General features: G+C 38.9%; 1 protein-coding gene across 1 annotated transcript; it reads right to left on the bottom strand.

The window, feature by feature from the left end:
- Window positions 1–972: 972 nt before the first annotated feature.
- Window positions 973–13,235, bottom strand: ndp (norrin cystine knot growth factor NDP). Its single transcript, XM_082174491.1, has 3 exons — window positions 13,069–13,235; window positions 7,442–7,797; window positions 973–2,582 (listed from the first exon to the last, which is right to left on the bottom strand). The coding sequence occupies exons 2-3, from the start codon at window positions 7,631–7,633 to the stop codon at window positions 2,358–2,360; spliced, it is 417 nt and encodes a 138-aa protein (XP_082030617.1). The 5' UTR covers window positions 7,634–7,797; window positions 13,069–13,235; the 3' UTR covers window positions 973–2,357.
- Window positions 13,236–15,083: the final 1,848 nt, after the last annotated feature.

Genomic DNA, 15,083 nt, shown 5'->3' on the forward strand with positions numbered 1-15,083 from the left:
GAAAAAGGATAAACAGTCTATGTCAGCCACAAGAGGGCGTAGTTGCTACATTAGTATATAGTGTGCAACACAGAAAATTAACATCAGGTAAATAAAGATGTTGATGATATAATTTGGAATTACTTAAGCATATACCTCCTGATACTCCTAGTCATAATAGATTAGATAAAATAAAAAAACATTCAGTTGGAGACGCACTCCAACAACATGTTCAAATACAATACCATGTTTTATGGCTGAATGAGGTGCACATCCTTTTACAACCATTTGATTGATATACAGTTGTTTCTGCTTCTGTTTAAATAATTATTTGTCTTTTTTACTGACCACAGATTTTATTGCAAAGTAGCTGTGCAAGCCAGTGAAGGAGGATCGTTTCAAAGAAGAGTGAGTAGTAAAAACAAATAATAATAAATAACCATTTCAATTTCAGTGTTGAAAAATTGCAGCTGATATTGGCTTCAGTCTAATAAAGTTATAGGACAGAATACTACACTGCCTCACATTGGTATCTTATGAGAGATCAGAAAGATATTGCAGACATGTGGGGATTAAATGATCAGAATAGCGCAATGGTGTTTGTCTTTGTCTTTTATTCATGGCATTTTTGTAACTTGCTCCTTTACAACCTTCTTGGCTGGGACGAACTTACCTTTTTGTGTTTTAGATGGTTCAATGTGTTTTTTTCCACCACACGAGAAGGAAAAGTCACACTCTTGGGCCAAAATTGGGACTGGCTTCAATTAATAGTAATCAGGTGAAATATTTAACCCAGTTCTGTTTGAATCACCTGTCGGTTTTGCTTGAATTATCACTTGTTTTAGAGGGGATAAAGACACGCACGTGTACAACACCTGGAACGTTCTGTTAGAATTAATGGAAGGTCAGACAACAAGATGATGTGTCATTTTGCTGGGTGCCTCGACTGTGCAGACGATCGTTTAGGGAGATGTCTTAGGGCAGCCATAAAAATTACAGAGAACTCAACTGACAGCTATTATGTGGACTGTCTGTCATGCTGTCAAATTAGCCATTAAGTTAATTATAGCCCCACTGAAAGTCACATTGTATGGAGGAGCCAAAGTATGTGTAACAAGACAGCTAGCACAAGGCAGCCAGTCAGACTTAAAAAACAAAAGGGCACTGTTTATTAGATTCATGTGCAGAGCCCAAAAAGCTGTCATATTTGTAGTGGAGTACAAACCTGTCCAGCAAGCAAATTGTCATAATTTCCCAGCGGTGCAGTTTCAGCAGTTTGTAGAGGGTGAATTTATTTCCACAGATTAGAGAAATTTGAGGAACAATACATTTTCTTTCGTTTTTTTTTATATATGGCATTTGTCATTTACTGTACAATTCCACAATGCAAACATCATAGTTATTATAACTGTACGTGATTAGCTTGACAACGTGCTGCTATTATGTGTCATGAGCCATTGCGAGACTTTGATGATGAAATAAACATACTTAACACTGACATTTTCCACATACAGTCTGGCATAGTAGATCGCTGTGAACCCCACAGTGAAAACCTGAAGGAGGTTTACAAAGTCTATAATTGGCACTATGATTTGTACAAGAGTATTTTTTCATTGTTCAAATATTAAGCCGGTATAATGAAGCAAAGATGTATGCCTGGAACATGTGGGGCAATTCCAGAGACCTTAAAGGGATAGTTCACCACAAAATGAACTATCTCTCATCATTTACTAACCCCTTTGTTGTTCCAAACCTGTATTTCTTCTGTCGAACACAAAAGAAGATATCTAAGGATTTGTTTTGTCTATACAAGTAAATGGGTTTAAGTGTTGTTTTGGACTCCACTGACTTTCATTGAATAAAACTGTTAAAACAATCTTCTTTTGTGGTCTGCAGAAGAAATAAAGTCATTCAGGTTTGGAACGACAGGAGTAAATAATGAACTATCCATTTAAATTCTATCCTAGTTATAAATCAAAATTATATAGTTCACCACTTGCATTGTCTATGCAAACATCCAGCCTTCTGTCCTGGTCTGTGTATCAAATCCCCCTCAGCTTCATCAAATTTCCCTCAAGATTTACAATGTTGTTGTCGGCATCCGCTATTCAAAACAATGGAATGCAATAAAAGTAAATTGACTGGCTGAGCGCATGCGCAGGTGCGACGGCCGGGCCGACATCTGGAAATCCGAGTGCATGCGACACTTTACATGTGATTCTTCTTGAAGTCTTGATGGGTTGTTGGCAGTGCTAATGAATCGTAAAATGGTTGCTCTGAATCATCAGCAATAAAGTGTACCTTCAACTTTTTTTCCCCTTTTTTTTTTTTTGTTAAATGTGTTTCAGCCAGAGGGTCATTCTCCATGACACATTTATTCAGCTGCACTCCTCGCAGCTGCACGCAAGGATGTAACGGTAAGTAGCGGTTATCCGTGTCCCACCCGAGCATCGCAGACGTACCGCCTTCAGTTTGGAGGTGTGTGGACGGCAGCAGAAACACGTGCTTTTGAAAGGCTGTTTCAGGACAGAGCTGAAAGAGATCAGCGGGTCTGAGCGGGACGTGTGGCTGCAGTGACCCTCACATCGAGCCAGGAGAACCATCTGTAGAGCATAAAAGGTTCATTTAGTTCCATGTTTGAGTAAACGGGTGTTACTATCTTTCTCGTCACACATTAATTAAAATTCATGTTCTATCTATCTATAGATAAGTATTGGAAAAAAGAAAACAGTATGGGAAAATATTTGTGTTCTAAGACCATTGCCCCAATTTAGTTTTCTAAAAGATTTTTCTAAAAATAAATGTATCACACAAGAGTGTTTTCATGGCCAAAGTTTAGTAATCGATCGTTTAGTGGTTGTCGAACATGAATTAATTAATTCAAGGCGCACATTTTCATTATGCAAAACTGTTTGTCTTGACTCTTTACCATAAGCGATTCTCTTTGAACCTCACTAAATAATGTGTGTGTGTGTGTGTGTGTGTGTGTGTGTGTGTGTGTGTGTGTGTGTGTGTGTGTGTCTGCCACTCAAACCAACAACAGATAAAGGAGAAAATGATCATTTAAATCAGACTGTACTACTGTTTGGTGATTGTGCCACATCAAACCACATTTACAGAATTCAATCGATGTGTCAGATGTGAATATATTCAGGTTCTAAAGCATTTTAGGTTCTTCTGATCATGTAAGTGCATAAAGAGAAAAAAAAATTCTATCTATGTTGATCACTTGTAAAATATTCATATAGGCATATATTGTAACATTTGAGTTGGATGATGCCACACAAAAATGTTTGTACTACAAAAACTTTGTAAACCCCAATTTAAAAAACAATTTTTTTTTTAAAGAAATAATTTTTCAGTCTCCATTTCTTTAGTCCAAAATTGGCCTTCCCCAAAACCTGGAATGTGTGTACGATTTTCTGACTAAGTAGTTTTACCAGTGGGCATCCTTCGTTGTCTGCGTCTAAGTATTTGTAGTTATTATAAAGAAAGAGTCCTGTGCCATCCCTAATTTGAACCCTGTGTCCGAACTAAGATAAGTTTCCTGAGAAAGTTTTGTGAAAGTTTGCAGTGTTGAACAAAGAAAGCTTGTGTATGACCTTGCACCTGCATGGTGATGGGAGCGTGGTTGATCTCTCCCAGACCTGGATGCTCAGGCTACTTGACTCCCCCAAATACCTCAATCTCACAAATTTGCCTCATCTGCTTTGTGAGGATTGTTGTGTGACAGATGAAAGGCTTTGCACTTCGCAGGACCGATTTATGGGGGTCAGTGATCCACCTGGCTACATCGCTGGAGTTCACTAGCTGATAAAGAGAGATTCGCTCATCAAAAAAATATCCCCCTTTGAAAAGCTCTGTCCTACATAAGAGTTCCCTTGTAATTAAAGGTTAATGAGTGATGCTCATCTGCAATGATAGACACAAACGTGACCAAGTTCAATGGTCTACTGATTCGGAATATGAGGTGCTGGCCAGACCACGGGCCGCCACATTCCTGAACACTCCGTAAATGGACTCCTATGTCATGTTGTCTTTCAGCCGCATAGTGTTAGCGGAGTGTCACCCCCATTATAAGGAACACTAGCCTGTCTGAGGCCAAAAAGCACCCGATATGCATCACTCATGGTCCGACATCCATGAATGAAGCGGCATTGACTTGCTGCTTTTAGCTGATGTCATTATTTAATGTCACCTGAAACTGTAGGCATACGGCCATGTTCGTAAAACAATCGGAGGATAGATGTGGGGGATTTCAGAGGGGGGGTGCAGTGGAGGTGTGTGGCCACAGAAGATGAATATCCAAGGAAACATGGCAAGGTGACAAAAGCTGGGCAGCAGATGTAAGCTCTTCTTCCCCTCTATATTTATCTCAGAGTGACTGCGCAGGTGGACCCTATTGTGTAGCACTACTGAAATTTGCATGGAAGCAACAGCCATCCTCATAACTAATGCAATGTGTAATAGGCTTCTTTAAAGGTGACTGAGTTGAGCTTAATCCATTGTGCTGCTTTTAGACAATGGGCCTGTGTACATGCCGAGGTCTGTCAATCAGAAACTAATAAAGTATTTCACTGTTGGGTTAGTTGTTTGATACAAAATGTTCTGGCTAGTGGCTATATATACAGTTATTGCTTTTAACCAGTAGAGCTGATTTTCCAATTCACAAGCTCTCAGTTTGATTCGATTTTATTTGATTCCGATTCATTTGGGCATATTTCAGTTATAAAATCCGTTTTGCTTGCGTATCAAAGAAATGATCTCCCAGCTGATGCTGTAAATTACACAGGGAAGCTTCTAAAACTGTTACAGAGTTATTGATTATAGAGTTCCAAGAGTGCTGAGTCCAACAACACTGAGTTTGTATCACTCTTATTGTCTGGATTTGTTTGGAAATATTAACTTGGTTATTGAACTTGTATAAAAAAAAAGCAATATGCTTTTTGATTCACTAAAAAGAACTGGCTAATTTGAGTAATTTTTTTCATGAATCTGATTACACTGGTTGCTCTGAATGGTTATGATTCAATAAAAGGGATATTTGTTTATGAATCATAATAGTCTGCACTTAGGTACACTAAGTTTGTTGTATCATTGAAATTCAGACTGCAAACTCACATAAAATATGACCTGGCGTTTGACTGATGGTGGTCCTTCGTGAACGATTTGTCACTGACAAATGAAAAAGGTTATTTTTCCCATTATTTAGCCTATTCTCGGATCGGAGGTTGGTATGATCGCGTGTTTAGAGAATTTGCCTTTTGAAAATATAACTTTCTATCATCAAATGGACAAAATTACTTGAATAAAGATTAGCTAATTTTGCTGAATAAAAGTCAGAGATAAAGACTGTAAACTGATGAGGAGTACAAGGAGTGCGCCACTGAAAACGGTACAGGCAAAATAAAGGATAGTTTGGGGGATTTTAGGAATCTATATAGAGATTATGATTAATTTGAATATCAGTATTTTATAGCCCTAATTACTTTCTGGAAGTAATCATGTACGCAGAGTCGATTTGAATTACTTTAGAGAGATTCAGCTGCTTTATTTGGATTCCTTGAATGAAACTTTACCTAACCACGTTCGTTTTCCATTTTCTACTCACTGCTTTTGGATAATCACGCTGTTTGTCTGGTAATTAGAAAATACAGTTTGTGTAATTCTTGCAGAATGAAGATTTTTAGCTCCAGCACAGGTGGCTGACTAGCTCATCTTCAGTTTATTGGATGTTGAATATTTGTTGACACAGCACAGCTGGGTTTGTAAGAGCGGGAGCCTGAGAAACTCAATTCACAAAATAACAGATCATGAGAGGCTGTCCTTCTGAGGGGAACAGGTGAATCAGAGCATCTGGAACTCATCCCATTTATTATCGATGGCTTATTTTGAGGGGACGTATCTGAGGCACTCTATTGTTTCGATAAGCAAAAAATGACTCAGGCATAACACTGTGTGGAGCCTTGGAACTGTGCCACCTCCAGACATTTTATGCACCTCATGAGTGCTTATTTCTGGCGAGGCTTTAGGCCGCACAGGCAGGCAGTGTTCCTTGCCAAGGTGTCAAAGTAGTTAAAGGTAGAGGTCATTAGAAAAGCCAGCCATGCTATCTGATTCAATAAATGAAAACAAGGTTTCTTGGGTTCTAATTATGAGGGACATCCCTGGGGTCAGTGTTTAAATGTAAAACCTTCTAAAGCATCAGGAGACTTGATTTGTTTTTAAGCAGCTTGTTAGCAGAAAAGTTGTGGGTGTAGAGAGTGTATTGTCTTACAAGAAGACCTGACCTTCCAGACCATTTTTTTGTAATTCAATAAGCAACAAGGGAGCTCAATTTTTGTGTTCCTTTCACTTGGATGCTAAGGTTTTTTCTCCTCCATACTGATGTGAGACAAAAAAAAACATGTGTAACAATAATCTGAAATCAAGTCGCCATTGGCGAGATATGGCAGTGTCATCAAATATCATTTTGTGCATGTTAGTGTTTCCTACCAGTATTTTATTATTTATATACTATTATAATATTTGTGAAGATTTTTATTGGCTTTTATTTTTATATTTTCAGTTTTCATTACAATTTTAGGTTACGTCTTATATATTTGGTTTTGAAAAAATGTATATTTCTGAATAGCTTTTTTTTGTTTTAGTAATTTTTTAACTTTAGCATAGTTTGTTGCCAACAGTTTTTCATTTTTAAAGTTTTCTTAGTGTAATTTTACTGTATATTTTCAGTTTATTTAAAATACAGAAAACTTAACTTTAAAACTAAACACAACAACAAACACCTCATAAGCTGTAACAAATGATTGTTCAGAGCCGTTTCTGAGTTCAGTACTGACTCCCTCACTGAACGGTGAATCATTGTTCAATCACTGTTGAAAGGGATAGTTCACCCAAAAATGAAAATTCTGTCATCACTTACTCATCCTAAAGTTGTTCCAAACCTATATGAGTTTCTTTCTTCTGCTGAACACAAAAGAAGATATTTGTAAGAATGTTGGTAACCAGACAGTTGATGGGCACCATTGACTTCCATAGAAGAAAAAAAAAAAAAAAAAAAAACTGCTTACCAACATTCTTTAAAATGTCTTCTTTTGTGTTCAACAGAAGAAAGAAATTCATACAGGTTTAGAACAACTTGATAATTTTCATTTTTGGGTGAACTATCCCATTTTTGGGTGAATATCCACAAGTTATTGTTCAGATTCGAAATGAACTGCCAACTGTTACTGTTTTGTTGTATAAATGAATAATAGTGTTTTAAATGTAAAACAATTTTTTTTACTGGATACAAACTTAGTTTTACTGAAATTTTGGATCAAACAGGCAGAAATGTTCTTAGAAAACATGATAACATTTTTTGAACCAAACATTTTCTTTATGGATTTTTAACATATTTATATGGCACAAATACAATCAGGATCAATAGAGTGACAGCATCACAATTTTGAGTTCTTACCTTTGAATTGCATTTGTAGATAGGATGTGTGATGGTCTCAACAAAATGATGTCTCATACACCTGTCAGGATCATTGTCCCCTAAGTGTCCACTCTCTGCCTTACAGGTGACACCCTGCAGGATAGTCAGCAGAGGACATGTGACCAGAAGAAGTAGAATCCCAGGCTGGCCCATAGCGACTGAGTTCCTCATATTGTCCACAGCTTCCACAGGTAAAACAAAAGAAAGCTTGACCGTCTCCTACAGAAGGCAACGAAGAGGTCTCCACTGTGTTTTTGATGCCACATAAGTGAACCGAAACATGTAGTGAGCGTTGTCTCTAAACTCAGCCATCTCCTTGAGTGGCGTGGATGTATCTGTGGGTAAAGAAAGGAACCACGGTTAGTCCAGGATGCAAGCTGCAGAAAAAACACCCACCTGAGAGCGCGATTTCAGGTAATGTTTCGCATGTTACGCCCAGTTAGCGGAGCTGTTTAAGTTGTTAGTGGAGGGACTGGGCAGGTGAGGTAAGGTGCAACGTAAGGGAGAGTGAGAGTTTGTCTGCGTGAGAACCCGTCAGTGACAGATGACCCGAGACAGACGTCTGTTGTGCCTCTGCCAGCTGGTTAAGGTGATTGCTGCCATGTCTCCAGCCAGAAATAAGTGGGCTGTGATGTATGAGGAGTTCTGGCAGACCGCTGTACTGTTATTCTAACAATCCCAACACTGAAAAAACATGGTGTTTTTATTACACAGTGAAGAAACCTAATATATTAATAAACAGCCTGGAGCAAATTTCCCCAGAAATGAATTTTTCATAAAAAGAAATAAGTCTCGGTGCAAGTTCTCTCATGACAGTAAAACAATTGCCAACTTAGGTACACATATACTTATTTTTTCATGAGCTTAGTGCTTTACAGTCCTCATGACAATGTTTCGTGTGTGGCAGTTAAATTCACTGAGCCACGACTGCTAAAAGGTTTGGTGTAATGAGGGAGAAAAAGAGTAGCAGAGCCCTTAGGGTAACCGACTCTACGAACCTGGATCAGACAGAGAGGAAATTATCATTCACTAAAACAATACCTTGCATTATGTCTAAACCTCTTTCAAATTTTAGTTAGAAACCCGCAATTGCTCCGAAATCGCAAACACATCAGGCTAATTTAAAACTTTCTCCTTGTGTTTTTCTTACCAGAGCGACTCATTTAACTTTAGCATTCCTCGTGTAAGGATTTTAGGTATCAATTTGCCTGTTTAAATAAATACTCCCTGAAATGTTTAACTGCACCGGAGAGCATGTGTTGCTGGGTTTACACAAGCACACATCACAGTCTGTTCTTAACTCGGATGCTCGTCATTTATTTAATATCGGGCATACCAGCCGCCATCTTCATCATCATCATCATGCCCAGGCACGACTGTTGACATTCAGACCTGGTTGAGAGCGTATGCCGCACTGATCTGTAGTGACTGTAATGGGCCTTAACAATGCAGTGTAGACACTCCAGCTCAAAAGATAACTACAGATCCAATTTAGTTCATAAACAATGAGACGGTGACCTCATGGCATAACCATCCATGACAGCTTCATCGGTTGAAGGCTTCTAATGCTGTAAGGGCAGTTGTGGGTGTATTGCTCCATAGTTTTCAGTGTAAGGTAATGTTGACCGCCACAGCGTCCACACCTGCTTCAGCCTGTAGATTTATAAAGCCCAATGTGTCTACAAACAGCAGAAGGACTTACAATCCCCTCTGAGACAACATCCACCACATCTGTCCACCTCAGACCAGAAGAATTATTTCCCTCTCTGGCTTCGTATCTCCTTTTTCAATTTGTAAACTAAAATTTTTGAGTTTATATACTTGGAAAATGAGCTTTGACATGCTGGAATCTGACCTCGCAACTATCTGATGCAAGCCGTACTCGAATGTTTCCTTTAATTAGATTTTTTTTTTTTTCAGAGACAAGAATTTGTTTTGCTCAGCATAGATTTTTTTTTTACGGAGGTGTCTAAACTTAAGTGTCTAACCCAAATTGTTTTCCCCTCCACAATATGGTTCATTGTAAAACTTCTAAAAATGAAAGTCCCTTTCAGGGAAGTCAGTTCACTTAGTGGCCATAATTTGCAATTAACTGTTCCAGGCAGCTATTTCAGGCACGCAAGACCAACCTCTGTCTACTTAAATGGGGAAACACCAAAATCTAAAAAAATTACATTTAAAAAACATTTCAATCATCACAAAATGATGTTATGTTTTTTGTTATGCTTAAATTACTTTAAATTGGCATATATTTCAGATTGGTCCAGGTAATGCATGTGCAGTCCTACGCACGAGTATCAGGACACTGACCGTTTTTATGGCAACCGGAACTGTTGGTGATTGGCTCTTTATTTCGAAGACGGTACTTTTTTTCAACATATCTTCCATGCATAAGTAGAGTGAACCATACTGGTATACAGCTTTTGCATTTACTCGCCCTCATTCCAAACTGACATGGTTTTCTTTATTCTGTGGAACACATAAGAAGATTTTGAAGAATGAAAAAAAAGTGTTTTTGTACATACAGTAAAAGTCAGTGTTGTTTTGAACCCCACTGATCTTTTTTGTTTGGATAAAAACAGTTGAAACCTCCTTCAAAATATCTTCTTTTGAGTTTTACAGAGGAAAGTAATTGGAATGACATGAGGGTGTAAATTATTCTGGGTGAACTATCCCTTAATACTTCCAAGTTGCAAGATGCAAAACAGGGTATTTTTCATTTTCACTAACTGCCAAATATTATCCCACAGGATGAAAAAAACAATAAACAAATTTAAGAGGAAGGCAGGAGCCAGGACCGGGTGAGACATGCCATAACCCCATTGCACTGAACTCTCAGACCCAGACTGCTTGCCTAGGGACTGTGTCCTAACCGGGAGTCCCGTCAGCGGCTATAAACGCCACTTAGGGAGCAGACCCCTGGAATGAACTGTCCCTAGGCACGGCACTGGTGGTTGTGGATATAGAGTATGGATCTTTTGATCATTGCTGATCCTCTCAGGCCATGGCAAGGCTAGAGAGGGGCCTCGCCGTCTGCACCATTAGGACTGTGAAATTCCTGACATTCAAAAGCAGCCACAGGTTAGGGGCCGTATGGTAGGAGCTGTTGCACACTATTCAGTGTTGCTTCTCACAGTCTCATAGTTAGTGTTTATTTGATTTAGAGAGTATAAAATGCCATGGGAACACCATGAGCTTTTCATTTCAGGGCATCTTCCATTGGTGGTTGTTCTTTGCAGACACTGAAAGAACTCAGGGGATCATGGGTAGGCTCTTGAAATCTCTGTCTCTGTCTCCTGTTCTAACCCTTGCGCTTTTTCTGCTTAAGATAAAGCACAGACTGTCATTTTAAGGGCTTGGATTATGTGGATTGAGACAACTGAATCCACATTATTAGTTATAGCTTCCTCAACATTATTGTGTAGAAACAGGCTTATCTGAAGTTAGAGCTCAATTTTTGAGGTAATCCATGTCAAAGTCATCTAATGCCTTCAAACAAAACTATGCTGAGAAAATAATTGTATCTGAAGAACATTTATTAACGATTAAGCAATAATAAAATTGCTTTTGTACAACAGTTCAGTAAACAAAATGTTAATATTGAGTATCTCATTTTAGACACAATATTGGATATTAGTTCGTCTATTTTTGCACAGTCAACGAAAATAGTTCCTAGTCAACACAGAATTGTGTCTCAGAGCAAGTAGACACATTCCTGACTGAATTAGTGTTTTTAAACAAATTGTTTGATTAAGTGATTCACTGACTCATTTGTAAAGTCACTAGCTGGGTCTGAAATATGCTGGGTCCTCAAACTGTCAGAGTAGGTACTACAATTGAATAAGAACTTGCTTTGTGACCGTTAAAAACAAAAGTCAGTTCTATACAGTATGAATGAAATCCGAATGTGCTACATCCGCCATGTTGTCTTTTTCATGTGATTTACACTGTCAGTTGCCTGGCTTCACTGCCATTCACAATTAGTAAAGTGTCTGTCAGATGCGAACTTGAGAATCTCGCCGGAAGTAGTAGATCATCCGGGTACTTTTAGTCGGTACAATAAATGACTCAGTGACTCAAATACAGTTACGTGTCATCACTTAATGACGTAAAAATGTAGAAAAGTGTAGAAAGAGTCACTGAAAAATAATCCACCACTTAACTGTTGTATAATTATAATTAAGTATGTTTGTTGGTTATACAAGAAAAATGAGGTAAATCATGTTCCCTGTGAATCACTCAGATTTCATTCCATAGCTAGAGTACTTTAACAAGGATAATCAAACTTCAGAAGGGTCTGACAGCAGCTGAGTCCACAGTTGTTGAGTGAGGCGTGTGGCCGCCTAGTATTTGCCAATAAGCAGAATTGTCTTCTCAGTCACATTGACATGCCCAAACCCCCTCCTCCGGCGAAGGGGTTACGTCACTGTTTTCTGCTTGTTTAGCACCCTATTGTTTGACAGGCTTTTAATAAACCAAAGGGCAGATTCCTGCAGGGATCACCCCGCAGCCCTCCTCCCATGCCCATCTGCAACACAAGCAGCATGCCAGGGGCACTGCCACTACACGCAGACGCCAGTAACCCGCGTCTCCAGAGCTAAACCCCACGCTTAATATATCCCCTGTGATAAAGATAAGACAAACACAATGGATTTGAACGTAGTTTGATGCCAATAGCCGGGGCACCATGTGAGCCATCGCTAAACTAATGTTAGCTTTACATTTGGCTTCTCAGAAAAGCGCCGGTCTGATTGGAATGCTAAAAGATGAAAGGGTCTGCGCATAGCAAAGCTGTGGTGGGGTTTCCAGTTAAATTAATTAGAGACCCTGATATGCTGTCCTGTTAACCTTCCCGCTTTAATGTGATGTGCAAATTGACGGCTGTCGTCATCTTCTAAAAATACCTCAGGCTTTAATACTCGATTAAGTCGTAAAATGACTATTACGTATTGATTATGAATGAGCTGCACATAACACTGGTTGACATTGCCAGCTTTTACATCTAACATCTGGGGGGGAAGTGTGTTCTAGCTCACCTCTTCCTCGAGCTCCATAAACAATCCTCAGAATATCTATGATTTCTCATCTGGTGCGCTCGGCTAACGACCTCTGGCTTCGCTGCTTGTATTGCACAGACAGGGACTGAATTCTCAATATAATGCTGATGACTTCCCTTAGCAACCAATCTCCCACAGCACACATTATGTGAGCCTTATCATATTTATCACAGCCGTCTTACTTTGGCTATGAGTCACTCTGAAAAAAATCACTATGTATCTGATAATATCGAATTAATATGCACCGTCACTCTGAACTCAGGTAAAAACTGGACTATTGCATTGTGAGGTAGATCGATGACCATATTTTGCTTGTCAAATCTGGCTAACATTGCATTATATTTAAGAATAAGAAATCAAACACACACACACATATATATATATAAAATCAATCAATATTTATATAAATATTTATATATAGTATACTTAGTAATATATGCACTGCTGAAACAAGACAAACAGTAAAACACTAATGTACCGCGATAACCTTGCCGCCAGTAAAAAGTAACTCTGATGACCCGGTCACCTTTACAGCGCTGGTGGTCTTACCTTCTGCCTGGTGCTGTTTAACCTGCAATATCCAATCCCAGCTGGCTCCTCTAGGACAGAAATGAAATTTCTTAAGCAACAATTGCCTTTAGATCTCTCCCTCTCTCTCATCCACTTGCTCTCTCCCCTCTCTCTGTTTCTCTTTTACTCTCTCTCACGCATGCCGATTGTGTGTGAGCTCTGATTCCTTCCCCTCCCTCTCAGCTCCCCTCCCCTCTGCTTCGACATTCACACCCCCTCTTTTATTGAGGAATCACAGGGAAAAGGGAAAAGGATGGATGATGTACATCTTGGGATGGTTGTCAGATGTGGAACGTGACACAGATGTCGTATATCACCTTAGGGACACACATACTCGCCCCCAGCTGCCACACCAACAAGCAAATGGGGATTCCAGCGAAATCACAGGAATGACCAAAAGTCTGGCCCTCTTTTACGAGGTCCAGGTTATAAAACTGTTAGCGGAGTTAGTTTACTTAAAAACAATTGGTCTTCTGGGTTTCTTGCTGTCTTTCATGAGACTTGGGAGGTGTAACTCAATTCAGCTGGAAGCTATTTTGAAGTATGTATGCAGTTATATGTTGTAGGAAAATGGAAAAGAAAAAAAAAAACTATTCTCGACCTCGAGAACAGCTATAAAGGGGGATTGACGATTGCTGTGTTAAATTTACATCTTTATACGCTAGCATGAGTCTTGAAATTCGTACAAAATGCGATGAAATGGCATTAAAATGCAAAGCACATAACTGCATTCTTGGAATATAAAATAAAAAACAGATGTGCAATTATGAGTTCCCAATGAACGCATAATTACTATTTCACATCTCTGACATGGAGAGAATCCAGCAAACATTTCTGTTTTTCTCAAAGTTTGTCCTCCTGTGGCCAAAAAATGTCCTTTAAAGATCATGGTGGAGTAGGCAGTTGAAATTAAATTACCGCAAATATTGGCACTAGAGGGAGAAAAAAAAAGAGAGATATGGACTTCATCTGAAAGGGAACTGAGGGTTTGTGGCTTGACATTATCTGATTGTCAGAACTTATCAACTTTATCCATTAGTTTCCATGATGCTAAGTTTGAGAAAGAAAAAAAAACTATTTAAAAATGACTCAGTTTGAAGCTTCTCGTGTACACATAGAAATGAAAAGGGCAAAACAAACTAATTAAAACAGAAAATAATGACTAACATAAAAAGTTCTACAAAAGAAATGCAGCAGAAAATGTGATTAAATGCATGGCACACACAAACCATCATGCAAAGTTGGAAACCTCTTGAGAAAAAAAGACTGTGCTAAAAACTCAGGAGGTCAAAAGTTGACTCAACATAAATTACCTGCAAGACTTGGTGTGACCTCACAAATGTTCTCACCTTCTATCCGTCGACCCCTTGACATCACCATCATTAACAACCAGCAACTCCTGTTCACACACTGCAAATCTGAATTGAAGTAGATTAGTGCAATGCTAATCCAAAGTGGGCTGATCATGACAACAGGGTTGGGTTACATAGCCACTAGCTGGGTATTTTAGTGAGGCGCACATATGCATAGAGTAAAAATAAATCATTTCTCTGAATCGTTTCTATGACTGCGAGACAAATGAATACTGGTGCTGACCTGGTATGTCAGCGAGAGCAAAATAGCCTTAGCAGAGATTTCCTCCAAAAGCTTCCCATCCTGGAAATGAGCCCTTCTCATGCCTGTCCATCATATTTTTATTGTATCCAGGAGCATCTGTAGTCTTTCAACACTCAACTATTCTTTCAACTTCCGTTTTGCTATTTGATGTGGCACAAGTATTATATCAAGTGATTTACTGTCTGCATTTGTCCATTCAGTTATGTCCATCTAATACGCTATTATTTGTTTAAGTGTTTTCAAACCTTTTTACAGATGGACTGACATTTTCTAGAAGGACAAAAGGGGCAGAGTATTGTCGAAAGACATTGTGTTTTCCGCAGAAACTGATTTCATCAAGTATATGTTCCTGGAAAAACATCTTTGTGGATCCTGGA

The sequence above is a fragment of the Leuciscus leuciscus genome (assembly GCF_965113295.1).
Source record: "Leuciscus leuciscus genome assembly, chromosome: 7".
In the NCBI taxonomy this organism is placed as follows: Eukaryota; Metazoa; Chordata; class Actinopteri; order Cypriniformes; family Leuciscidae; genus Leuciscus; species Leuciscus leuciscus.